Source organism: Somniosus microcephalus, chromosome 1 (assembly GCF_052327205.1).
Source record: "Somniosus microcephalus isolate GS21.2 chromosome 1, FLI_Smic_1.0, whole genome shotgun sequence".
NCBI classification, from domain to species: Eukaryota; Metazoa; Chordata; class Chondrichthyes; order Squaliformes; family Somniosidae; genus Somniosus; species Somniosus microcephalus.
In genome coordinates, this window is record NC_140987.1 from 290,769,069 (window position 1) to 290,794,984 (window position 25,916).

The 25,916-nt window shown below is 45.7% G+C and overlaps 1 protein-coding gene across 4 annotated transcripts in view; it reads left to right on the forward strand.

The window, feature by feature from the left end:
• Positions 1–22,620, forward strand: part of gldc (glycine dehydrogenase (decarboxylating)) — a 146,138-nt gene extending 123,518 nt beyond the window's left edge. The window contains exons 19-22 of one of the 4 annotated variants that reach the window (XM_085993809.1): positions 1,789–1,930; positions 4,167–4,278; positions 20,302–20,397; positions 22,367–22,620. In XM_085993809.1, coding sequence (XP_085849935.1) covers positions 1,789–1,930; positions 4,167–4,278; positions 20,302–20,397; positions 22,367–22,605 — 589 coding nt within the window. In that variant the 3' untranslated portion in view covers positions 22,606–22,620. Of the gene's footprint in view, positions 1–1,788; positions 1,931–4,166; positions 4,279–20,301; positions 20,398–22,366 lie in introns of those variants that run through there. The other 3 variants (XM_085993818.1, XR_015079117.1, XM_085993828.1) reach the window with 3 other exon arrangements.
• The last annotated feature ends 3,296 nt before the right edge of the window (positions 22,621–25,916 follow it).

The window sequence follows — 25,916 nt, forward strand, 5'->3', positions numbered from 1 at the left end:
TGTGCTGCACAAGTACTGTGTTCACGCACCAATCCTCGGTCCCTTTCGTCCTCTTGTCATGTTATCCACTTCAGTTTCTTGCTGTTCCTTCCCAAGTAGGAGTGTTTTGAGCTGTTTTTTGTTTCTAAATCTGTTGTCTGTTTTGTTGACATCCACAGCTTCCAATTCTTCTTGTTGCCATTGAGTCAGTCCTGAAGATATTCGGTGTCCATATAGGACAAGTACTGGAGTATTTGCTTGATTTTTAAAAGAATAATTGAAACTGTGTTGTGAAATCCTTGAATGAGGGTCCTTTCTATTAAAACCCCCACCCGCCAATAGTTTGGCAGCTCGCAAAAGATCGAGCTTCTTGTGCAGCAGTCATGCTCAAACTAAGTCATCAGCTTTGGCTCAGCACTTTGCTCAGCACACAGACTAGTGCAGGTATGCTTTGTGTCTGATATCTCTTGGAGTCCTCAGACTCAAAAGATGGTCTGACATTTTCATTTAACCTTTTATTTCTACTAACCTTTTCAAAGCTTCACCCCACGTTAATGTATAGAACGGTACAACTAACTGACTCTCATTGTATGTATCTGCAAGTATCGGTTAATCTGTAGAATGTACTCTTGTCTCAACCCATGACCTGAGAACGCATATAAACAAACAAGACGCTTCACAGAAGTAAATTAACTAGCCAGCTGTTCAAATGGAGTGCAATTCCATTTTCCAGAACTAAAATGTGTAGCTGGAGTCTCCAAAGTACGGTCACAAGCCCAGGCAACCAGCACGCAAAACTTCCAACAACTCCGCTCTATTTTTACTTGGATTTCTTGCTTGCTGTTTGGATGCCGTGGGCTCGGAGGATTGGAAAGGGCTTCTCATGGCGCAGTTGCCTCACTGGTGGATAAATCCTAAATCTGAACGCTAGGATCTGTTGGTACCCACAACTCTAAACAAATGTGTAAGTTGAAGGAAGCGTTGATTTTAAACGTCATAGCCCCAGCGGGAACGGCGCAGCTTCGGGTTTGACACCCGTCCTACACCCCGTCCGCTTTTACTCTCCATTGACTTCAACAGAGCGTAACATCGTGCAAGGTGTAAAATGGGGGCATTGGACCCGAATCCGCTCCATTCCCGCCGGGTGGTTTAGGTTAACAACGGTGCTATAGGTCGCCTGTAGGTAACTAAGTGGTCCATAAAGAAAAAAAAAATTAAGACACTTTGGCATTATAGTAAAGTGCCTTCATCAACTACTAAAGATCCCAAATTATTATATGTTAGAGTGGGAAGGGGGACTCTCTTCTGCGATGAGATCATTGTGCTAATGAAACCACACTGTGGAAAATCTCCGCCTCAACTCTACCATCCTTGGAAAAGTAATGCCACCAAAAGAGGCCTTCCCCTTATGGCAGCTTTGAAAACTGACTCTGTAGCTGCTCACTGCACTTTTGAGATTATAGTTGAATCAGGTTAGTTATTATAGCTTTACTTATTTTTTTTGTGAAATTTATTGATACTTCTGCTAAGCAAAAACAAAATTCCAGCGGATGAAATTGAGCCATCCAGGAGAGGAAGGCCTGGGGTTCTTTGCTGTGTTAACTGGCCCCAGGCAGTGTGGCTGTAGGTCCAAGTACTTTTTCTTGTAAGGCTTTTTTGAGAGAAATCTGTGGTGATATATGTTAAAAATGCAACAATTAGGAGCTCTTGTTCGGAACAGCTTTGTGATTTATGGAGTTAAGGAACAAACTTGCCAACCACACCTAGCACTTGAGTAACTTTTTTTTTCTTAAATATACATTTTTGTAGGAAGAAACATCTTGCTCCATACTTACCCAGTCATCCAGTGATCCCTCCAGTGTCCGATAGTGATGCTCGTCCTTTAGGCACCATTAGTGCTGCCCCTTGGGGCTCCAGCGCGATTCTACCAATTTCCCTGGCCTATATTAAGGTACAGTGCAGTTCTAGATCTCTAACTTATACAGTTCTGTGTCAGCTTTTGCATTCGTGTTTTAAACAATGTGCACCTGCTCCTCGTGTTTATTTATAATTTTTTTAACTCTCCGTAGGCTCAGATTCACATTTTAAGTCAATTGGCAGCTTGCCCACTTCCCCTCAGCTTACTTCCTTTTTCCTTTCCCTCAAGTACCAGTTCGTGCTGGGGCACAGTTCAATGGAGACTAACTGTCCTCCAAAAACCTTACTCGAGGTTCCAGTCTCAAAGGTAGGGTCAGTGGGCTACTGAAACCATGAAGGACATCACAGCCAAACCCAACCCTATACTAATCCAATGTTCACACAGACACAGAGCAGGAGTCATTGGATAGTAATGAGGAGTAGGAATCGTGGCTGGATTTCCCCTTGTTTGCCCAGAGACATTGGGATCAATAATTGGGATCCACCTATGTTCTGGATGAGATCATCTGAATCGGCACAGATCAGGAATGGAATCTCTGACCTTCCTGGTCTGTGTGACTAAGTGCCGCACTGGATAATGCATTTACCCACTAAGCCACTCGGAGGCTCACACAAGGAAAAATTTCAAAGTGGCTGATGGTATCTGACCTGTTGGACTGAGAAATGAACTTTGTATTGATCAGGCTTCAAACTATCCTCGACTGGCCGCAGGACCCAAACATTTTTTTTAAGGTTATTATTTCCATTTATTGTATCAGGATGCATTTGATTGTTAAAAAGAGTGGACATAGCCAGCAGAGGAAAATACGTTGGTCATACAAGTACTACAAGCTGTTGGAGCAAGCTGGGATAGTCCTAACTGTCTAGGTCAGATCTTAATTATCCTGCAATTAGTCAGAAGGTCACTTATCAAAGAAATAATTAGCAGTAATGTGGAGCTTTTTAATGCTTTGTGCGTCTATAAGATCCTGTTACAAAGTCATGCTATTGCTAATATGTATTTTAAGTTATTCAACCTTTTAAAATTCAAAAATATGAAAAAGCATTATTTATAAAACCAGCTGGGAAGTTTTAATCAGAGTCAGCACAACTTTGAAAGTTTTAACTGGAATGTGAAGACGGATGACTATTATAGTTTTGCTTGACACTTCTTCTAGGATTAGGCAGTATGGTTCATGGGAAGAGCAGGTATAATGGGCTGAGTGGCAGTTTTAAATTCCATGATAGAGCACCAGCGTACAGTGCCAGACTGATGGGGCGTGGGTTTGACTCAATACCTAGTGCATCTTCATGGCCGTGAACTTCCTCTAAGTTGCTCCCGCTCCACCGCCGTAACTTCACCCGAAGTCTGGCTGAAACTCCATTTACACGTGTGAACAGGGATTCTGCCGCACTTCCAATGGCGGAGAGGGAACTGCTTTGAGGAAGTTCCCGACCAATGCTGCTTTTTCTTATTCTTGGTAAGCGTGAAGGAGTGGTTTACGCAATCACGCAATTTGTACTGTGAATAAGCAGATTCGTCCTAAGCTGAGTGCCATAAATTTCCTGAAATTTTTATAGTCCACAGTTATTGGCTTAAGGCTAAAGGGATCACTTAAGGCTAAAGGGATCAAGGGATATGGGGAGAAAGCAGGGACAGGGTACTGAATTTGGATGATCAGCCATGATCTCATTAAATGGCGGAGCAGGCTCGAGGGGCCGAATGGCCTACTCCTGCTCCTATCTTCCATGTTTCTATTGCCGGATTTTGCACTTTGTACTGTGAGTGCCTATCTGGCACTTGTACTCTTGTTAATAGCAATATAAAAGCAAAAAAAAATCTGGTTTAAAAATTTTTTAAATGGCAGAGGTTTTTCAATCAACTGTTCTTTCCCTTTAAACTAAGGTCTGAAGGTGGGATGCATGTAATTACTGCAGTATGAACCTCAATCTTGTGACATTGGCTGAATTTAGCCAGATGAATTGGGGTGACCTACAGGAATGGGGCATAATCCTAAAAGGTGACTAATGTAAAATAAACATGTATAACACTATTCTGCAGTCAAAAACCACACTATGTTCATGGTTGTAATTTCATGAGATGGTTTCTAAGATGTTTAGACTGATTTTAGAAATGGGGGTTTTTAGGCTGATTGGTGTCAATTGGTGGTGATAAAGTCTGTTGGTATTTGGAATTTAATTATAAGACCATTATTCCTCGTCTGCTGCAAATTTAGCAATGCTGCTGTGATTTATGCATTCCAAAAGTGATTCTGTTTCTCTTCACACAGTTGATGGGATCAAAGGGACTTCGCCATGCTACTGAGATTGCCATTCTAAATGCGAACTACATGGCCAAGAGGCTAGAAACGTTCTACAAAATTGTTTTCAGGGGCGCAAAGGGTAAGTTGATGGGAGTGCTGGGTGCCCTGCTAGTTATTAGCTGAAGCCTCAGGTTTTACTGCTCTCTTCGTGAGTCACACTGCAGTTTACCTTTTCTCCCCCTCGGGCAAGATTCTTTGGCCTGTCATTTAGGAGTCACAGTTCTAGAGTGGCATTCCTTTACCTTGTAGAAGCATTACTCTTCACATCCAGCAACCAACAGCAGGCTGACACTGTTCTTTAAAAGAAAGAAATACTTGCATTTATAAAGTGCTTTTCACGACCACCAGACGTCTCAAAGCGCTTTACAGCCAATAAAGTACTTTTAAAGTGAATTCACTGTTGTAATGTGGGAAACACAGCAGCCAATTTGCAAGCATTCAGTATCCTTAAAAATACGTAATCTCCCTCAACCTCTTGCCCTAGGCTCTTTCATTAGCCATTTTCAGTGGGAGCGGCTGCAAGTTTTACAGTGGAGGAATGAATGCCTTTTAGAAAATGCCCGAATCAATCTCCAGGTGCTTCAGATCAGAGAGTTACCAGGAGCCCCTAGTTTTTTCTCTGTTATAATGAATTGCCACCTTAATTATTTCAGTACTTTCCTCTGAAATCAAACTGCTTTTCTTTGCTACAAATTAACCCAGATTACAGCATCCATTTGGATAATAAACACATGGAGGATGTGGGGACTCGAGGCATATAGGAGATAAATTAGAAGTGGCACCAGCCGCATGTGTTCATGAATTACATTGGCAACAGCAGCTCTATACTTTCCTTAAAACAGTAGGCTCACCATCTAGGGAGGTGGGGGGGAGATGCTGGAAGTCCCGAGAAAGCTTATAATGGTTCTAATTTCTATCAGTTAGACCTTGGCTACCCTACCACAGTGCAACAGAGAGTAAAAGACTAGGGTTTCAGCTCGTTAGTAATGTGGTCTACTTAACAGAAATTGGTGGAAAACTTGTGTTACATGACGCAGAATACTGTTTCCAAACACAACTCCAGATTGGAAAGTGGAATCTATAATTGTACTATTGGGTGTTTTCACCAGTTGTGGTATTTTAATTTGGGATGCACTAGGTCTAGCTAATTCTGTAAGGGGTAAAAATTGGGTAGTGCCCTGAAAAAGTTAGCGCCCCAGCGGACGATTTTCCCAGGTAGCGCCCCGAGAGGGAGAAGGGGCGCTACTGGAAGTGCACTGCGTCCCTCTTGGGGCGCTGCAAGTTAACATTGCGGCGCTACGTGCAGCAACGCCACGCGCTGCGGCACATCGCACCATGGTACTGCAGGCCTTCCTCCCCTTAGTAAAGGGCAGCGCGTCCCGACACCCAGCTGGGCCACCAGGGATCGGGAGTGCCGGCAAACAAGCCTGGCACTCAAGCGGAATGCCGGGCTCACGGAGAGCAGCCGGCACCCTGCGAGGGGCCTTCACGTGGGCCAGGGACAGCAACGGGGGCAGGTGCTGGCACCCCGCGAGGCGGCCAGCAACAAAAATGGCTGTCCACCACCTCCCCTTTAACTAGTGCTGCCCCGGCCGCAGGCAGGCCCCCCTGACCCCAGCGGACATAGCGCCACCCAATATTACAGCTGGGGAGTGAGCGGGGCGCTGCGCGCGGCGATGACGTCATCACCGGCAGCGCTAACGGTTAGCGCCGCCGCTAACCTCCCACTGAATTTCGCGGGGGGCGTTAGCGGCGCTGCGCCCAGGCGCTAGTTGCTTTGCGCCCCATTAGCGCCCTCTTAGGGCCATAACGGGAGGTGCAAATCAACCGAATTTAGCCCCCTAAGTTTGTTGAGAGACTTTCTGCTGCTGAAGGTCACTTACTTATTTTGCTGTAATAATTCATGCTGTAGTTTTTTTGTGGTTTGGGAGAGGAGTTTCGTTGTCATTTAATGTTGTATGTGGTGTATTGTCTGGGTTTAGGACTTTGGCCATTCATACTGACATGGAAAGTATCATGTCAGTAGGGCTTTTTGGCCGTGCAATTGCGTACGGTTTCATGGGCTGTTTAATGGTTTTCTAAACTTAGTTTTTGTTGCAAGCGCTCATGATTTGATTACACATGTCTCCCTTGTAATTGTACCAGTCCTTACTTTTGTTTCTCATTCTGTTGCATGTTCTCAAGTATTTTTGTCCATTTTTATCTGTAGTTGAAGTTATATTTTCCTAGTTTAGACTGTGTTCTGTGACCTTGCAGGCAATAGTGTAATTTGGTGCTTAGCCACATTGTGAATTATGATGCCTGGGTTGTCATGTTAGCACTCGTTGCCAATTTACCATGTCATGTTTCCAGAAGTGGTTGGTCGTGTTCCTTTTCACATTTGTTTTAGTTTTAAAGTTTCTTTTTTCATAAATGTTGTGTTTAGTGTTTACGGATAATTGTGCGAGTGGAGCAAAGCATTGAATATTATAAAGAAGAACCATTTCGTGAGAATTGGTTTCATCAGTAGTCATTAAGGGAGTGTTGTCTACATCCGCAGTATTTTGCTGTTGTCTACATTGTTGTTTTGTCGCTGAATTAAATCTCTTCAGGGGATTCTTGGGTATCTGTTGTTTGCGGTGTTACTAGTCCCAGGCATTTCCCACTGATGCTAACCAGAGAGGGACTTCCGTGTGTCGCTCTGCCCCTTTCATTTTTCAGCCAGGTGCCTATCTCCTTGGGCTCCAGCTTGTTGTGCAAAGACTCAATTGCACACTAAGAGTGCAAATGAAAGTGTTTACTTTACTGAAAGTGGCTTCCTTAATCTGTTGGCACATTCGTAGACGCGCATTTTCACAGGTCTACGATGCAGTAGGTTTCCCCGAATGTTGGGGACATTTAAAGTATGGAGTGCAGCTGACACAGAGAGAGAGAGAGAGACCATGTCCTGTTAGCTGGCCTTCTGTAATATAAAAATGCCTCTTCTGTAGTGTCTGGTTATTATTGAATTTTCCGTGGTATATGGCTCCTGCCTCAACTCATTTGCTGAAACCCTCATCCATGCCTTTGTTATCCCCAGACTTGATTATTCCAACGCACTCCTGGCTGGCCTCCCATCTTCCACCCTCCATAAACTGGCGCGATTCTAAAACTCTGCCCGTTTTGTGACCTAACTCGCACCAAGTCCTGTTCACCCATCACCCCTGTGCTCGTTGACCTACATTGGCTCCCACTCTGGCAACGCATCAGTTTTATAATTCTCATCCTTCTTTTCAAATCCCTCCATGGCCTCACCCCCTCCCTATCTCTGTAACCTCTTCCAGCTCTACAAGCTTTCATGATCTCTGCGCTCCTCCAATTCTGACCTCTTGCGAATCCTCGATTTTAATCACTCCACCATTGGTGGCCGTGCCTTCTGTTGCCTGGGCCCTAAGCTCTGGAATTCCCTCCCTAAACCTCTCCACCTCTCTACCTCTCTCTCCTCCTTTAAAACGCTCCTTAAAACCTACCTCTTTGATCAAGCTTTTGGTCATCTGTCCTGATACCTCCTTATGTGCCTCGGTGTCAAATTTTGTTCGATAGCTCTCTTGTGAAGCAAATTGGGACGTTGTACTACGTTAAAGGTGCTATGTAAATGCAAGTTCTCCTTGTTGTTGGTCGATGAATTGAAAATCCTCAGAATAAATGTTTTGCTGAGAAGGTTGATTCCATCTCTCATAGTTTGGAGTTCAATTCTTCAATGTAATCGTGGATTATAGAGTCATAGAGTTATACAGCACAGAAAGAAGCCCTTCGGCCTATCGTGTCCACGCCAGCCATCAAGCCCTGTCTATACTAATCCCATTTTCCAGCACTTGGTCCGTAGCCTTGTATGCTATGGCATTTCAAGTGCTCATCTAAATGCTTCTTGAATGTTGTGGGGGTTCCTGCCTCTACCACCCTTTCAGGCAGTGAGTTCCAGATTCCAACCACCCTGTGGGTGAAAAAGTTTTTCCTCAACTCCCCTCTAAACCTCCTGCACCTTACCTTGAAACTATCTCCCCTGGTTATTGAACCCTCTACTAAGGGGAAAAGTTCCTTTCTATCTACCCTATCTATGCCCCTCATAATTTTGTACACCTCAATCAGGTCCCCCCTCAGCCTTCTCTGCTCTAAGGAAAACAACCCCAGCCTGTCCAGTCTCTCTTCATAGCTGAAACGCTCCAGCCCAGGTAACATCCTGGTGAATCTCTTCTGCACCCTCTCCAATGTAATCACATCCTTCCTATAGTGTGGTGACCAGAACTGCACACAGTATTCCAGCTGTGGCCTAACTAGCGTTTGTACAGCTCCATCATAACCTCCCTGCTCTTATATTCTATGCCTCGGCTAATGAAGGCAAGTATCCCATATGCCTTTTTAACCACCTTATCTACCTGTCCTGCGCCCTTCAGGGATCTATGTACATGCACACCAAGGTCCCTCTGACCCTCTGTTCTTCCTAGGATCCTACCATTCATTGTGTATTCCCTGGCCTTGTTAGTCCTCCCAAAATGCATCACCTCACACTTTTCAGGGTTCAATTCCATTTGCCACTGTTCTGCCCATCTAACCATCCCGTCTATATCGTCCTGTAGCCTAAGGCTTCCCTCCTCGCTATTTACCACTCCACCAATTTTCGTGTCATCTGCGAACTTACTGATCATACTTCCTACATTCATATCTAAATCATTAATGTACACTACAAACAGCAAGGGACCCAGCACCGATCCCTGCGGTACACCACTGGACACAGGCTTCCAGTCACAAAAACAACCTTCGACCATCACCCTCTGCCTCTTGGCACTAAGCCAATTTTGGATCCAATGTGCCAAATTGCCCTGGATCCCATGGGCTCTTACCTTCTTGACCAGTCTCCCATGTGGGACTTTGTCAAAAGCCTTACTGAAGTCCATGTAGACTACATCAACTGCACTACCCTCATCCACACACCTAGTCACCCCCTCGAAAAAGTCAATCAAATTGGTCAGACATGATCTCCCCCTGACAAAGCCATGCTGACTATCCCTGATTAATCCCTGCCTCTCCGAGTGGAGACTAATTCTGTCCCTCAGAATTTTTTCCAATAATTTCCCTACCACTGATGTTAGGCTCACTGGCCTGTAATTCCCTGGTTTATCCCTACTACCCTTCTTGAACAATGGTACTACGTTAGCTGTCCTCTGGCACATCCCCTGTGGCCAGAAAGGTTCTGAAAATTTGTGTCAGAGCCCCTGAAATCTTCTCCCTTGCCTCACACAGCAGCCTGGGATACATATATAATTGCAAAATACTGCGGATGCTGGAAATCTGAAATAACAACAGAAAATGCTGGAAATACTCAGCAGGCCAGGCAGCATCCGTGGAGAGAGAAACAGAGTTAACGTTTCAGGTCTGGGACCCTTCATCAGAACTGGAAAAAGCTGGAGATGTAACAGATATTAAGCAGGTGCAGAGACAGGGAGGGGGGGTTTAGGAGGGGAGGAAGAAATAGAAAGAATATCCTGTACTTTTGTAAGAGGCAGGAAAGATAAAATGTTGCAAATGGGAATGGCAAAAATCATACTGCATGAAAAATGGGGGCAGGGATAATTATCTGAAATTGTTGAACTCAATGTTGAGTCTGGCAGGCTGCAAAGTGCCCAATCGAAAGATGAGGTGCTGTTCCTCGAGCTTACGTTGAGCTTCATTGGAACAATGCAATAGCCCGAGGACAGAGAGATCAGAGTGGGAGTGAAGCGGTGAATTAAAGTGACAGGCGACCGGAAGCTCAGGGTCACCCGTACAGACTGAACGGAGGTGTTCTGCAAAGCGGTCACCCAATCTGCGTTTGGTCTCCCCAATGTAGAGGAGACCGCATCGTGAGCAGCGAATACAGTATATTAAATTGCAAGAAGTACAAGTAAATCACTGTTTCACCTGGGAGGGGTGTTTGGGGCCCTGGACAGTGGGAAGGGAGGAGGTAAAAGGGCATGTGTTGCATCTCCTGTGCTTGCACGGGAAGGTGCCAGGTGAAGGAGCAGGGCTGTTGGGGGTGATTGAGGAGTGGACCAGGGTGTCGCGGAGGGAGCGGTCCCTTCGGAATGCTGAAAGGGGAGGTGAGGAGAAGATGTGTTTGGTGGTGGGATCACGTTGGAGGTGGCGGAAATGGTGGAGGATGATCCGTTGAATGTGGAGGCTGGTGGGGTGAAAGGTGAGGATAAGGGGAACCCTATCGTGGTTCTGGGAGGGAGGGGCAGGGGTGTGAGCAGAAGTGCGGGAAATAGAATGGACACGGTCAAGGGCCGTGTCAACCACGGTAGAGGGGAATCCTCGGTTGAGGAAAAAGGAAGACATGTCAGAAGCACTAGTATGGAAGGTGGCACCGTCAGAACAGAAGCGGCGGAGACGGAGAAATTGGGAGAATGGAATAGAGTCCTTACAGGATACATCCCGTCAGGGCCTGGGGATTTATCCACTTTTAAGCCCGCTAAAACCGCTAGTACCTCCTCCCTGTCAATACTAATTTGTTCAAGTATATCACAATCCCCCTGCCTGATTTCTATGCCTACATCACCCTTCTCCATAGTGAGCACAGATGCAAAATATTCATTTAAAACCTCACCTCCATCTTCCGGCTCTACACACAGATTGCCACTTTGGTCCCTAATGGGCCCTACTCTTTCCCTTGTTATCCTCTTGCCCTTAATATACTTATAAAACACCTTGGGATTTTCCTTTATTTTGCCCGCCAGTGTTTTTTCATGCCCCGTCTTCGCTCTCCTAATTCTCTCTTCAAATAAGGTAGATTCTTAATTTGACAGTTGTGGTGGGGAAAGCCTGATTCTCTGAAATTATAAGCTGACTTTCAGTCACCGTCCTCTTTACTTTCAAAAACATTATCAAATGGAGGGCCAAATTTGGCAAATCATTCCGGCTCCCCCTATCTGAGTGTGAGTCATCAAAGAGTGCTGTGAGTTTGGGTAAGTGTGAGAGTTCTTTAATTGTTATTTCTCTTTAAATCATTCTTGATAAGATTACTTAAGCAGTTTAAGTAAAGGGGAAAAGTTAAATATTTGGGATTCTGTTGGTTTAAGAAGAGTAAAACAAGGTTACACTGCGGTAGGAGTAAATTGGCACAGCAGGCAGTGGAAACCAGTTTTCTAACCAATCAGCAGGGGTGACTCATTTGGCTGTAAACAAACAAACAGTATTAAAAGACCAGTCCTAGTGCGAGCAAGCACTGAGTGCGATTCATATAAGAGTGCTGTGAGTTTGGGTAAGTATGAGTTAGGGTAAGTGGGGTGTTAGGTGCTCTTTTCAAACTTTAACTCTGTGGGTTGTAGTTAATAAGGCCTTTCTGATGCAGAGTGACTGTTGGTAAACCAATTAACTGGTGTAACTAGAGGGATTGATTTAATTTAAATCCAATTAATTAAAGGGGATACTAGCATCTAAAATCGGGCAGAGGGTGTCCATAACTAACAATAAAAAATTTAATGAATTACACAGAATGGAGCAGGTGATGTGTTACTGTTGCGAGATGTGGGAGCCGGTGAACCCCATTGAGGCTCACGGTGATTACGTCTGTGACAAGTGTCTGCTGCTACAGGAACTCCAGCTCCGTGTTGATGAGCTGGAGTCTGAGCTTCAGACACTGCGACACATCAGGGAGGGGGAGAAGTACCTGGACTCTGTGTATCAGGAGTTGGTCACACCTATGAAGTTAATTAATTCAGATGTAGCCCATGGTCAGGGACAGGACGGTGTGACTACGAGTGAGGCAGGTACGGGGATCCAGGAGGTAGAGCTGGAGGAGCCGCAGCCCTTGCTCTTGTCCAACAGGTTCGAGGTTCTTACTCCCTGTGGGGACAGGAGTAGGGACTGCAGGGAGGATGAGCAACCTGGCCACAGCACCGTGGAACGGGGGGCCATTCAAGAGGGGGGAGTAAATAGAAATGTTGTAGTGGTAGGGGATAGTATTATTAGGGGGATAGATAGAGTTCTCTGCAGCCGAGAACGAGAGTCCCGAAGGCTGTGTTGCCTACCCGGTGCCAGGGTTAACGACATCTCTGGGCTGGAAAGAAACTTGCAGTGGGAGGGGGTGGATCCCGTTGTCATGGTCCATGTTGGTACAAACGACGTAGATAGGACTAGGAAGCCGGTTCTGTTAAAGGAGTATGAGCAGCTAGGGGTCAAAGTAAAAAACAGAACCTCAAGGGTAATAATCTCTGGATTATTACCTGAGCCACGAGCGAATTTGGCTGGGACAAATAAAATTAGAGAGTTAAATGCGTGGCTCAAAGACTGGTGTGGGAGAAATGGGTTTTGCTTCCTGGGACACTGGCACCAGTACTGGGGCAGGAGGGAGCTGTTCCGTTGGGACGGGCTTCACTTGGCCAGTGCTGGGACTAGAGTCCTGGCGGATCATATAACTAGGGCTGTAGAGAGGGCTTTAAACTAACTAGTAGGGGGGAGGTTCCAAGAGAGCAAATAATAAAAATGACAACAGAGAAGGTCATAGACTTAGGTAGCAGTGGGGAAATTAAAAACCAGAGCGTGTCAGGAAGGGGCAGAAGGTACAGAGTAAAAGGTAAAGTAATAAAAAGGGCAAAAGCAGGAACTAAGTGTCACAAAACATATTTGAAAGTTCTCTATCTGAATGCACGTAGCATTCGTAACAAAATAGACGAGTTAATGGCACAGATAACTACATATGGGTATGATCTTGTGGCCATTACAGAAACATGGCTACAGGTGACAATGCCTGGGAATTAAACATACCAGGTTATTTAATGATCAGGAAGGACAGGCAGGAAGGAAGGGGAGGTGGGGTGGCTATGTTAATAAAGGAAGGAATCACTGTAATACAGAGAAATGATATTGGGTCAAAAGATCAGGATAATGAAACAGTTTGGGTGGAGGTAAGGAATAATAAGGGGAAAAAAACACTAGTGGGCGTAGTCTATAGGCCTCCGAACAGCAACTCTGTTGGACGGAGTATCAATCAGGAAATAGTTGAGGCTTGTAATAAGGGAACATCTATAATTATGGGGGATTTTAACTATCATATTAATTGGACAAATCAAATTGGGCAGGGCTGCCTTGAGGATGAGTTCATTGAGTGTATTAGGGATGGGTTTCTTGAGCAGTATGTAACTGAACCGATCAGGGGGCAAGCAACCTTAGATCTGGTCCTGTGTAACGAGACAGGATTAATTAAAAATGTCCTAGTAAAGGATCCCCTTGGAATGAGTGACCATAACATGGTTGAATTCCATATTCAATTAGAGGGTGAGAAGGTTGGATCTCAAACAAGCGTGCTGAGCTTGAATAAAGGAGACTATGAAGGTATGAGAGCGGAATTGAGTGGAGTGGATTGGGAAAATAGATTAAAGGGTAAGACGATACATGATCAGTGGTGTACATTTAAGGAGTTATTTTACAACTTCCAAAAAAAATATATTCCACTGAGAAGAAAAGGGTGTAAAAGAAAAGACAGCCATCCGTGGCTAAGTAAAGAAATTAAGAATAGTATTCGACTAAAAACAAGGGCATATAAGGTAGCCAAATCTAGTGGGAGGATAGAGGATTGGGAAAACTTTAAAAGACAGCAAAAAATAACAAAAAGATTGATTAAGAAAGGGAAGATAGATTATGAAAGTAAATTAGCAAAAAATATAAAAACAGATAGTAAGACTTTTTATAGTTATATAAAAAGAAAAAGGGTGGCTAAAGTAAATGTTGGTCCCTTAGAGGATGAGACCGGGAAATTAATGGTGGGAAATATGGAGATGGCAAAAACACTGAATGAATATTTTGTATCAGTCTTTACAGTAGAGGACACTAAGAATATCCCAACACTGGACAAACAGGGGGCTATAGGGGGGGAGGAGCTAAACACGATCAAAATCACTAAGGAAGTGGTACTCGGTAAAATAATGGGACTCAAGGCGGATAAATCACCTGGACCTGATGGCTTACATCCTAGGGTTTTGAGGGAAGTGGCGGTAGGGATTGTGGATGCATTAGTAATAATTTTCCAAAAGTCCCTGGACTCAGCAAAGGTCCCGGCAGACTGGAAAACTACTAATGTAACACCCTTATTTAAAAAGGGCAGTAGACAGAAGGCTGGAAACTATAGACCGGTTAGCCTAACATCTGTGGTAGGTAAAATTTTGGAGTCCATTATTAAGGAGACAGTAACAGGACATTTGGATAATCATAATTTAATAGGACAAAGTCAGCATGGTTTTATGAAGGGGAAGTCATGTTTGACAAATTTGCTGGAATTCTTTGAGGAAGTAACATATAGGGTGGATAAAGGGGAACCAGTGGACGTAGTGTATTTAGACTTCCAAAAGGCATTTGACAAGGTGCCACACAAAAGATTATTGCTTAAGATAAAAAATCACAGGATTGGGGGTAATATTCTGGCATGGATAGAGGATTGGCTATCTAACAGAAGGCAGAGAGTTGGGATAAATGGTTCATTCTCAGACTGGCAATCAGTAACTAGTGGTGTTCCGCAGGGGTCAGTGCTGGGTCTCCAACTCTTTACAATCTATATTAACGATTTGGAGGAGGGGACCGAGTGTAACATATCAAAGTTTGCAGATGATACTAAGATGGGAGGGAAAGTAGTGAGTGGGGAGGACATAAAAAACCTGCAAGGGGACATAGACAGGCTAAGTAAGTGGGCAGAGATTTGGCAGATGGAATACAATACTGGAAATTGTGAGGTTATGCACTTTGGCAGGAAAAATCGTAGAGCAAGTTATTATCTTAATGGCAAGAAACTGGAAAGTACTGAAGTACAAAGGGATCTGGGGGTCCTGGTGCACGAAACTCAAAAGGTTAGTATGCAGGTGCAGCAAGTGATTAAGAAGGCCAATGGAATGTTGGCTTTCATTGCTAGGGGGATAGAATATAAAAATAGGGAGGTATTGCTTCAGTTGTACAAGGTATTGGTGAGACCGCACCTGGAATACTGCATACAGTTTTGGTGTCCATACTTAAGAAAAGACATACTTGCTCTCGAGTCAGTACAAAGAAGGTTCACTCGGTTAATCCCGGGGATGAGGGGATGGACATATGAGGAGAGGTTGAGTAGATTGGGACTCTACTCATTGGAGTTCAGAAGAATGAGAGGCGATCTTATTGAAACATATAAGATTGTGAAGGGGTTGGATCGGGTGGATGCGGGGAGGATGTTCCCGATGATGGGTGAAACTAGAACTAGGGGGCATAGTCTTAGAATAAGGGGCTGCTCTTTCAAAACTGAGATGAGGAGGAACTACTTCACTCAGAGGGTGGTAGGTCCATGGAATATGCTGCCCCAAAAAGCTGTAGAAGCTACATCATTACATAAATTTAAAACAGAAATAGACAGTTTCCTAGAAGTAAAGGGAATTAAGGGTTACGGGGAGTGGGCAGGAATTTGGACATGAGTCTAGGTTCGGATCGGACATGGCCCTGTGGGTAGCGGAGCGGGCCCAGGGGCCGTGTAGCCTGATCCTGCTACTATTTCGTGTGTCTAATTCTGTTAGATTCATGAGATGGTTCTGTGATAGTTGATTGGCGGTTAGGATCAGATCAGCCATGATCTTATTGAATGGCGGAGCAGGCTCGAGGGGCCGATTGGCCTACTCCTGCTCCTATTTCTTATGTTCTTATCTCCATTTTGACAGCTCGGGTCTTATAATATACTGTTCATTTCGGGTTTTCTACCTAGGGTTTCTGATGGACACAGTTTTGGTTTTCTAAAAATCTACAGTACCAAACAAGTGATTTTACCTATTTTTGGTTATGATATTAAATTAAATCCATCAGTTTGTGTTATCCCAATAATTTTATTTTGTTTACAGTGTTTATTTAGTGAGGGTCATGCACCAAATTCCATCCTAGTTCATTTAGCAACTACTGGAACCTGCCATCATCCTATGGAAGGAAAACTGTAGGAGAACATCTGGTATCAAGAATACCTGGAAAATTAGATCCATCGATGACACTTGATACTTCATTCTTTATGAACAGTCTATATTATCATGCAGGCTCATATTTTCTATCCAGTTTTCTCTCCTGAAGGCGTTGGGCAGGATTTTCATTGGGCTGTGGAGGCAGGATTGGAGGCGTGTGGGGGGTTAAAATCCCGAAATCGGGGGTCCTGACACCATCCCGCCCCCAACCCGCCTTCATGCCAGTTTCAAAGGAGGCAGGTACCCGCCCCGCACTGGGACCCGCCTCCCCGAGGCGGGAAGCGGATTAGTGCCAATTAACTGCCTGTTAACAGGTAGTTAACAGGCAGTTTCTTGCCTAATCCCTATTTTTAATGTTGAAGTGTGGGATTCCCGACGGCTCCAAACCACGCCAAGTTAGAGGAGGTGGACCATCGAGATGAAGGTCTTGGAGGGGTCGAGATGTCTGGTGGTCAGGTGAATGATGGGCGCATGAGTGCAAAGGTAAGTGTGTTTGGTGTCTGTAAAGTGTTTAAAGAAGTTTTACATACCTTTACTTACCTTTACAACCTTCCTTCAGGTCTCGGGAGTCCCTCATCTCACCAGCACAGAAAACAGAATGGCTGCGAGCTGTCAAAAATTGCAGCATTCAGCTTTCTGTTCCAGGGAGATCTCTAAATCATCCTGAGAGGAAGGAATTAACTTAGAATACAGTTTGTCAGTGTTTGACAGCTTCAAACAGCTGTCGAACGCTGATATTTCATCTGTCAAAAGGTCTTGACAGATGAAATATCAATCTGTGATGTCACCTGTTGCCGGGTGGCCCTTAATTGGCCTGCTGAGCCCGCTGGGCGGGCTCAACAAGGTCAATCAAGTCAAAATCGTGTGGGTTGGCTAGAACTCTATGGAGGCGGGACTACAACCCCGAAAGTTGTAGTCCCGCCTCCTACCCGACTCCTCAGTGAAAATCCAGCCCATTGACTCTTGTTCGGATTCAGTTCCACAGGTGAAGGCAGTCCTCTGGTATCTCAGTCCCATAGCAATTCTTTCACGTCTGAGCCTAGAACATGACTGCAGTGAGGGAAAAATAGATCATTCTACTTAAACTGTGACCATTTAATGGGCCAAGATCAAAACTGCTATTTCAGATACCATCTATAAAGTGGCTATATGATACAGTCTGTCTATATGTCTTCTCAGCAGCATGCACTCCTTGCGGCTGATTTTCTCACTGGAGACGGGTTTCGGTTTGGGTGGGTTCCAAACTCGCCTCCACTGAGAGGTGGGAAAAAATTGCTTTTTTTTTCCCCCTAATTAGCCAGTTGATTTCAAAGGTGTGGGTTGCCCTTGGCCAATTAGTGTTTTGGGGACTGAAAATCGCCTCTGCTGACATCACTTTTCCAGCCTCATTTAAGGGCTGCTTGCTGCCTTGGATTTCTGCCAATGCTGCACCACCTGCAACATATTTTGGGAAAACACTGTCCAATTCCAAGGCAAGGGCCTCCCCGAGGTTCTCGGTTGATGCGGTGCAAATGTTGGTTGAGGGGGTGAGAGCTAGCAGGGATTCCCCTCATCTGGGAGGAAGTGGCCTCCCAAAGAAACCAAGGCTGTGTGGGTCCAGCTGGCAAGGGATATAACCTCCAGATCTGTGTGCAGATTGGGTGAATGTTTATGTGTATTGATGCAATGCCATCCCTGTTGGAAAGCATAAAAATGACTTTATGGCAAAATGTTGGCATGATGGCATCTGTTATTTCGCCTTAGGTAGCTCCACATTGTGGGCTCCACGACACTTGCATGGTCAGGTTGGTGGCCAGAGTGAAAGGAGGACAGAGAGTCATGTCCATTGTCTATCATGTCTTAAGATGGAGCTAAGGATATGAGCCAACATGGGCAACCTTTCAAATCTGGCCAGGATAAATTCATCCCTTGCATCACGGGCAGCCATGTGCTCACGTGTTGCTGGTTGATAGGCCGGCGCTCGCTCCTCCTCCTGCTCCTCCTCCTCATACTCATCTGAGGAGGCTAGGAACTGAGCCATTTCCTCATCAGGAAGCTGCAAGCCATGTTGTGCAGTGCACAGCAGACCACGACCATTCTGGAGACCCTGGCTACTGAATACTGTAGGGCTCCACCTGATCTGTCAAGGCATCGGAAGCACATCTTCAACGTTTACTCGATGATGGACCTGGTCGAAGTGTGGCTGGTGTTGTAGCGCTGTTCAGCCTCGTTAGCTGGCCTGATCGGCATCATTAGCCACTTTTTCAGCCTTTGTCACCAAGGAGCCATCCGTTAAGTTGTTTTGACAGATTGAAGAGCGGAGGAACACTAGAGTTCCGCAGGATGAACGAGCCACGGCAGCTACCACAGAACTTGGTGCAAACATGCAAAATCTCCTTCTTGTGGTTACGCACCAGCTGTACATTGAGGGAGTGGAAGCCCTTGCGGTTGACAAAGATAGCTGGGTTGTGATGGGATGCCCTAAGGGCCACGTGTGCAGTCTATGATGCCCTGCACCATTGGCAAGCCTGCCATATTTGCAAAGCCAAGCGAACACGCGGTGACACATGATTGATCAATTGAGAAGTGGATGTAATTGTGGGCCTTTGAGAAAAGGGCATCGGTAACCTGCGTGATGCAACTGTGGGCGGCCGACTGGGAGATGCCGCTGATGTCTGCTGATGATCCCTGAAAGAAGCCTGAGGCAAAAAAGTTGAGTGCGGTGGTGACTTTGACAGCCACTGTTAAGGGGTGTCCACCTGCTCCTCTGGGCACCATGTGTTGGTGCAGCATTGCACAGATCTCTCGGACAACCTCTCGTGAAATTCTCAGCCTCCTTTGGCACTGCTGCTCACTCATGTTGAGGTAGCTCATCCTCTACCTGTAAACCCTGTGATGGGGGTATCTCCTGCGGCAGCGTACTTCCATGCGCTGGCACCTTCTGCCCTGTGCAGCATCAGGTGGGTGAGCAGGAGGTTGGGGCTCCTGCTGCTGTTGCTGCTGAGCTGCCTGGTTCTGCTGCTGCCATGGCTGCTCCTCATCCGAATCTGAGGTCCATGATAAAAGGAAATAAATGGTTCCCATGCTGCTGGCAGATACCTCCGTTGGGGAAGCGCTCAGTCCAAGCGGGGAGAGGGTCTTCCAAGGAGGTCCCACAGTTGAGAGATAGAAGATGCAGCACCTCCGACTTCGGTAGGCCTGCTAAAAGTGCTGAAAGACCTTTTGAAGCAACGTTCTGCCACCTGCAACTAATCCCTGATGAAAGCACCGTTTTAATGGTGGAGCTGCAGCTGTGAGGAGGCCACCCACTTGTCAACCCACCAGGTTTAGTTGGCATGCTTTAGGAGGGTCGTGGAACACACTGAAAATGTGGAAAAATAATGAGGGCCTCTCAAAATAGGATTATAGAGGCCCTTAACTACCATTTAAGGGTCTTAACTACCTCTCTGGACTGCTGGAGGTCAGACCGAATCGCACCCATCAAAAATGCCTCTGGCAAAATTGCGCAGAGGCGGGTTCCGAACCCGCACTCAGTTTTTGCGATTTTCCCAACTATCCCGCCTCCTCGGGGCTGGGAAAATCGCCCCCTATGGTGCATTGTTGGTAAAACCTGGCCTTGGGATCATTGCATAGAATTGCACTCCTCTGTTTCCACTGCTATTGTCTGTGAAGGATAATTGAACCAGGAAGAAAATTAAAAGCGTTTAGGTACAAGTGCCTTTGTTCTTTTGGAATTTATGCTCCATGTTCATAAGTTTCGTCTTTAGTTGTTGCTCTGCTGTATGCATATCGATCAGGAAGAATTCTAGTCCAGTGCCTTGAAAGTAAGCAATTAAATTGGTTGTCTGGAATTTCTCTGGCTATTTTAATAGAGACACTAACTCCTTTATTTAAATGGGATAGCAAATAAAGGTGTTTTGTACAAACACAAGTTTTTGAAGAGCCTTATTTCAAGATACACAGTTCTTGTACCTCACAGGAGCAAGGAACCCTTTAAGTGTGACAATGAGAAAGTTCTCAGATACTCTGATGTGATTTCCTGTTACTGGATAACCTTTGTCGTCATACTGATTTTTTTCCTATTGTGCTACTACAATGTCCTGCTAGAGGAGAATTATTTATCAGTATCCTGAATGTTTTACCAAATTTCTAAAAATGTTTTTTAACAGGTTACGTAGCTCACGAATTCATCTTGGATGTGCGACCATTCAAGAAAACTGCAAACATCGAGGCAGTGGATGTTGCCAAGAGGCTGCAAGATTATGGTGAGGAGATTTAGGGGGAGAAATTCGGCATCGCAACCATTTGGGGCGCAATTATTGGCCAGGCGCAAAGTTTAGTGCCTGGCGCTAATTATCGCCTCTGACTGCAAACCTGGCTTCTATCGCCCCTGGAGGTGATTTGGAGCGCTAAATCAGGCGCTACACACCTCTCATGGCGCTAACGCTGAGGAGCGAGGCACTACCTCAGAGTGCTGGCAAAGCTCATGTGATGTCAGTTAGCAATGGAACACAGACACACTAGCGCCAGCCAGTTCTTAAAGAGGAGGGTCGATCTTGCTCTCCACCCACACCCTGCTCATTGCAGCCTTGAATTTCGGCCTGGAGAGACCTGTACATCAATTCTGCTGGAAAGAACAATGGAGAGGCCCAGGGAAAGAGCTCAGAGTGCAGCCCCCATAGTCTCTTCTAAATGGATGCAACGAAGGTCAAATCAAAATGAACCTGCAAAGTGCTTTTCAATACCCAAAACTGCTTCATACAGCGTTGAATCTCTCCAGAAGTCTCTCTGTCTCTCTCAGAATGCGTGGTGCAAAAATGTTGCGGACAAAAAAAGGCAGGAAGCGGCCGCCTTTAAATACCGCTCCCCCAGTCCCTTCCCGACTGCAAAACGCTCCCCTCTACCTGTCGTTGCTAGCGGAAAGTCAGGGGGCGCCACTCAAAATCCGGTCCAGGGCATTGCACGCTCGACTGACGTCACGATCTGCAGGCGCAGGAGATCATGGCGGTAGTGTTTAGCGCCGCCGCAAAATGTCTGATCAATTTCGCGAGCGGTGTAAACATCGCCCTGCCCAGGCGCTAGTTACTTTGTGCCCCATTAACGCCCTCTTAGGGCGCTAACGGGAGGCGCAAAGAACCGAATTTTTCCCCCTTAGTTACCTATTTCTATTTGGTTTAATTGTAAACTGAAGTAATTATCGTCCATTACTGCTTCTCATACCATGGGTATAGGACCAGAACCATCAACGTGTATGGCTAAATGTGTTTTAAGGACATGTTGCAGCATCCCACAAGTGAATCCACTTTCTGCGAGTACAGTTATGAGGAGAGATTGTTTCCACTGCTTGCCGAGATGGTAATGAGAAGACACAAACTCAAGATAATCACACAAAGAATTAAAGGGGAGGTTAGAAAAAAAATCTTTACACAGATGATGGTTAGAATGTAGAATTCTCTGCCAGAAACTATTATTGAAGCAGTCTTTTAAAAGGGAAGTAGATAGTTGTTTTTATTCATTCATGGGATGTGGGCATCACTGACAATGCCAGCATTTATTGCCCACCCCAGTTGCCCTTGAGAAGGTGGTGGTGAGCCGCCTTCTTGAACTGCTGCAGCCCGTGTGGTGAAGGTACTCCCACAGTGTTGTTAGGGAGGGAGTTCCAGGATTTTGACCCAGCGACGATGAAGGAACAGCGATATAATTCCAAGTTAGGATGGTGCATGACTTGGAGGTGGTGGTGTTCCCATGCGCCTGCTACCCTTGTCCTTCTAGGTGGAAGAAGTCGCGGGTTTGGGAGGTGCTGCTGAAGAAGCCTTGGCAAGTTGCTGCAGTACATCTTGTAGATGATAAACACTGCAGCCACGGCACGCCGGTGGTGGAGGGAGTGAATATTTAAGGTGGTGGATGGGGTGCCAATTAGATAGTTTCTGGCGGGGGGGGGGAGAATATGTAAGGGTATGGGAAGCAAGTGAGAGAGACGAGGTGGCGCATATGGAGAAAAGCATCAGCATAGACTTGATGCATCAAATGGCCTGTTTCTGTGCTGTAACGTCCTGTGACTGACCTAAATAGTAACTGATAATGTAAAAACAAATAATGCTATTTGTGAATTGCAAAGCTTAACAGAACTCAGTGGTGCACATAAAATTTTACTTCTTAATGCAACAAAAGTTGCAGCTGACCATGAGGGCTTTCTTCTAGCCCATGAAGTTACAGTACGTTTACATCTTACAGGATTCCATGCTCCAACTATGTCCTGGCCTGTTTCTGGCACGCTAATGATTGAGCCAACTGAATCTGAAGATAAAGCTGAGCTGGATAGATTCTGTGATGCAATGATAAACATCCGACAAGAAATAGCAGACATTGAGGAGGGTAGAATGGACATCCGAGTAAACCCACTTAAGGTAAGTCAAAACCAACCATTGTTTTGCCAGAGGAGCCTGTTAAATATTAAATCTGTGGTGTATTAAATAAAGCTATTCAAAGACACTCTGTATCAGGCCAACGTTTTCCTACTTTTTGTATTAGTTGCCGTAAGCAGTTTATCAGACCGTTCCAAGCATCAACGTTATTCACTGCTTTAAGTGAGGGAGAGGAAGTTCTTTGGCCAGGCTAACAGAGAGATAAGTCCAAGAGGTTAGAGGCTGTGTGTTGTAAGTATAAAGTAGCCAGAAGGAATGAGTATTGAGAGGATGAGAGAGAATAACCTTGAGAACGTAGTGTTTTGAAAGTCAGGAAAATAATTGATTTTAAAAACAAAGAAAACAGTGAGCCTCTAAGAAAAAAACAACTCGAGACAGCTGGCAAAATAGTGCAAAGGCTGTGTGTGCACAGGAGTCACGCAGGTGGGAAAATCCTTCCCCTCATGGAGTACCTCAGTAAACCTTATTGTAATCCTCAACAGATGGAGTAGCGGAAACGAGCAGCAAAGTGAAATAAATATAAATGGAGAAATGGAGAAGGGAATGTGGCTGGGGGTTAATGAAAGGAAGCTTGAATCTGTAGAAATACATAGGCCGAGATTTCCCCTACCTCGGTGGGTCCAGAGCGGGCGATGTCGATGGCGGGTCCCGACCCCACTGCCAGCTCCAGCCCGCTCTGGAAAATGAATTTCCCCTGATTGGGCTTGTTAAGCCCGCCCAGCGCGTTTGCCGGCCAATTAGAGGAAGCGGGTCTGGTGATGTCATTCATGATGCATCATCAGCTGGTTTCCTTAAAGGTACCATAGCCAACTGACAATGACTGCACAGAGGTTCAGGGCTGCACCCAGCAGAGCACGCAGGGAAGTCCTCTTCCCTTCTGATGGGTGGAAGAGACCAACACAGCCTGGTTGCACATTGCACAGGAGGACACAAGCAGGGATGTGGTCAGGAAGACCTGGATGCAGTGCTGCAAACCTTTCAATGATCTCATTAGATCATGAAACATTAGTACACAGCCACACTCACCTTCATCCTGCTGTGCCTCTCATCACACCTCCATCACTCTGCCTTCCCTACCCTACTCCTGCACATCCTTACTCACACCAACTTACCTTGCACCTCCACCCATCCCTTTCTATCTACATTATCACTTCCCCATCTCACTAGCCACCCCTCACACTCACCCTCATCTTAGTCCAATCATACCAACTCTCAACACACAAGGGTAGCCACTTGGGTGTTTTATCCAATGTTCATGTAAAGTTTCTGTTAAAGTGCTGTCAAACATTGAAACCTTTATTTTCAACACTTTGCGTTCTTGGACAGATTTGTGTGCACCTTTGGAAGTGGCTTAGTGAGTTGCAGTGAATGGTGAGACATAATGGTACCCCCCCCCCCCCCCCAATGGTGATCAGTGTGAAAGGAATGGCTTGGTCATTGTAGGGATGCTTTATGGTATTGGGTGTGGGGTGGTGTCAATCTGGCGCATCAAGTGGCCAGCCAGGATGTACAGCATCAAGTGAGGTAAATCTTGCCATGGTGAGGCCATCCCTAGCCTCCGGGGCAGCAATGTGGTTGGGTGCTGATATCTATGTCCTGTGCAGCATCAGGTGATTGCGGAGAAGGCTGGTGGTGTTGTTGGTGCTGCTGGTGTGCCTGGTGCTGCTGGTGTTGGGGCTGATGGTGGTCGGATTCTGAGGTCCAAGGTGAGACAGTATAAAGGGCACCCATGCTGATGGAATAGATGGCAGGTGGAAATAGAGATGGCAGAAGCATTCTTTCAATAGTGAGAGAGTTCTTCCAATGAGGTGACAGTGGCTGGAAAGTGGAAAGCCTGCAGAATCTGTGCTGGAAATGGACTGAGAAACAGCTTGAGGCTGAGGAAAGTGATGATCTGTCAGGTGGGAGCTTTTACTGTACATTTGAAGCTGTCAAGTAATCAGCTGGAGCAGTGGCCACTGACAGGTTGACAGACGTGGTCGCCGAACAGCGTGGTTCCCTTGAAGTTAAAGTGAAAAGGTAAGTTAAAAAAAGCCTGCTAATGATCTGTCAACTAGATGCTAATGCGTTTAATTGGGTCCCCCGCCACTGCCTGTCGGCACTGACAGACCCGACATTGAGAAAGGCACAGTGTGGTGGGTGGACAGCGGGTTCCCGACCCGACACTGATCCCGCCCGCTGACCCCCCGGAAAATCCCGGCCACTGAGACTGTAGTGTGTAGTATGACTGGAGTACTGTCTGGCTTGTCTAATGAGCTGATTGAGTGGGTGTAGTTTTCACTGTAATGCACCATTTGGCTGATTCACCATCAGCGCATTACAGCTTTACCGTGAGAGCCCTTGAGTGATTCTTAGCACTGACACGAACAATGCAGTGCTGCTATCACTTTGTTTTTGAATGAAGGATTTAACAGTCACCATTACATTGAATTAGGTGTACCAAACATTATTTATTCAGATTTTCACAGAATGGGAAAGGAGATGAGGTGTGCTGAGCCAAGTCTACTCTGCAAACTAGGTGAAGGAGGTTGCATGGATATGAGACGTGCACTTAAGTGAATGTAAATTAAACAAGCAGGGCATTTGGAGCCTGGTCTGTAACTGATGTTTTAAAAAAATAAAGCACCGCTCGGCATCAATAAGAGTAGGGATATTCTAGTGAGGAAGGCACCAAAAGGGGCCAGGGAATATCAAGAAAATAAAATTAATTCAAAATAAAAACATGCTGATTGCCTGTAGGGGGTTTGCACAGGCGTGTTTGGTCAGTCAGCTTTGCCTCTGACTACCTTCTTTGAGCGGTTCAAATCGCTCGCCCCCTGGTTCTGGACACCGGACTTAGATACAGGCAGCGATACAGAAAATCGAGTAGACAAGTGGTTTGGTGTAAAAGAGCCAAGATTTTATTGAACTGAAAAATTATAACGATCTTACACGAGAAAATTACTGGTACAGCACACTACAGACATAAAATGCTTATATTTAAAGGGAATGGGGAACACACGGCACAATCGAGGGAAAACAACTATATTAGAAATCCCCTTAATTCCCACCCCCTATACCTAACTAGATTAGACTATGAGGGGCCAGAACTTCATGCTCACCAATCCAAGAACTTGTTACGTTTTTAAAAAAAACAGTTGAAGGTTTTGGGTTCACTCCTTGTGCACTCTGTGGCCTGCCGACGTCACGTGGTACCAGCGCGATGCAAGGGTGCCGTCCAGGTAAAATACCCCAATATTAAAGTCTCTGCCTGGGTATTTTACCTCGCAGGACGGGCTCTTCTTCAGTTGATGTTCTTCCTTGGTTGATCCTGTTGGGTTGAATGAGCTGGACTGAGGGCCCATTTGTTCGAAGCCCCA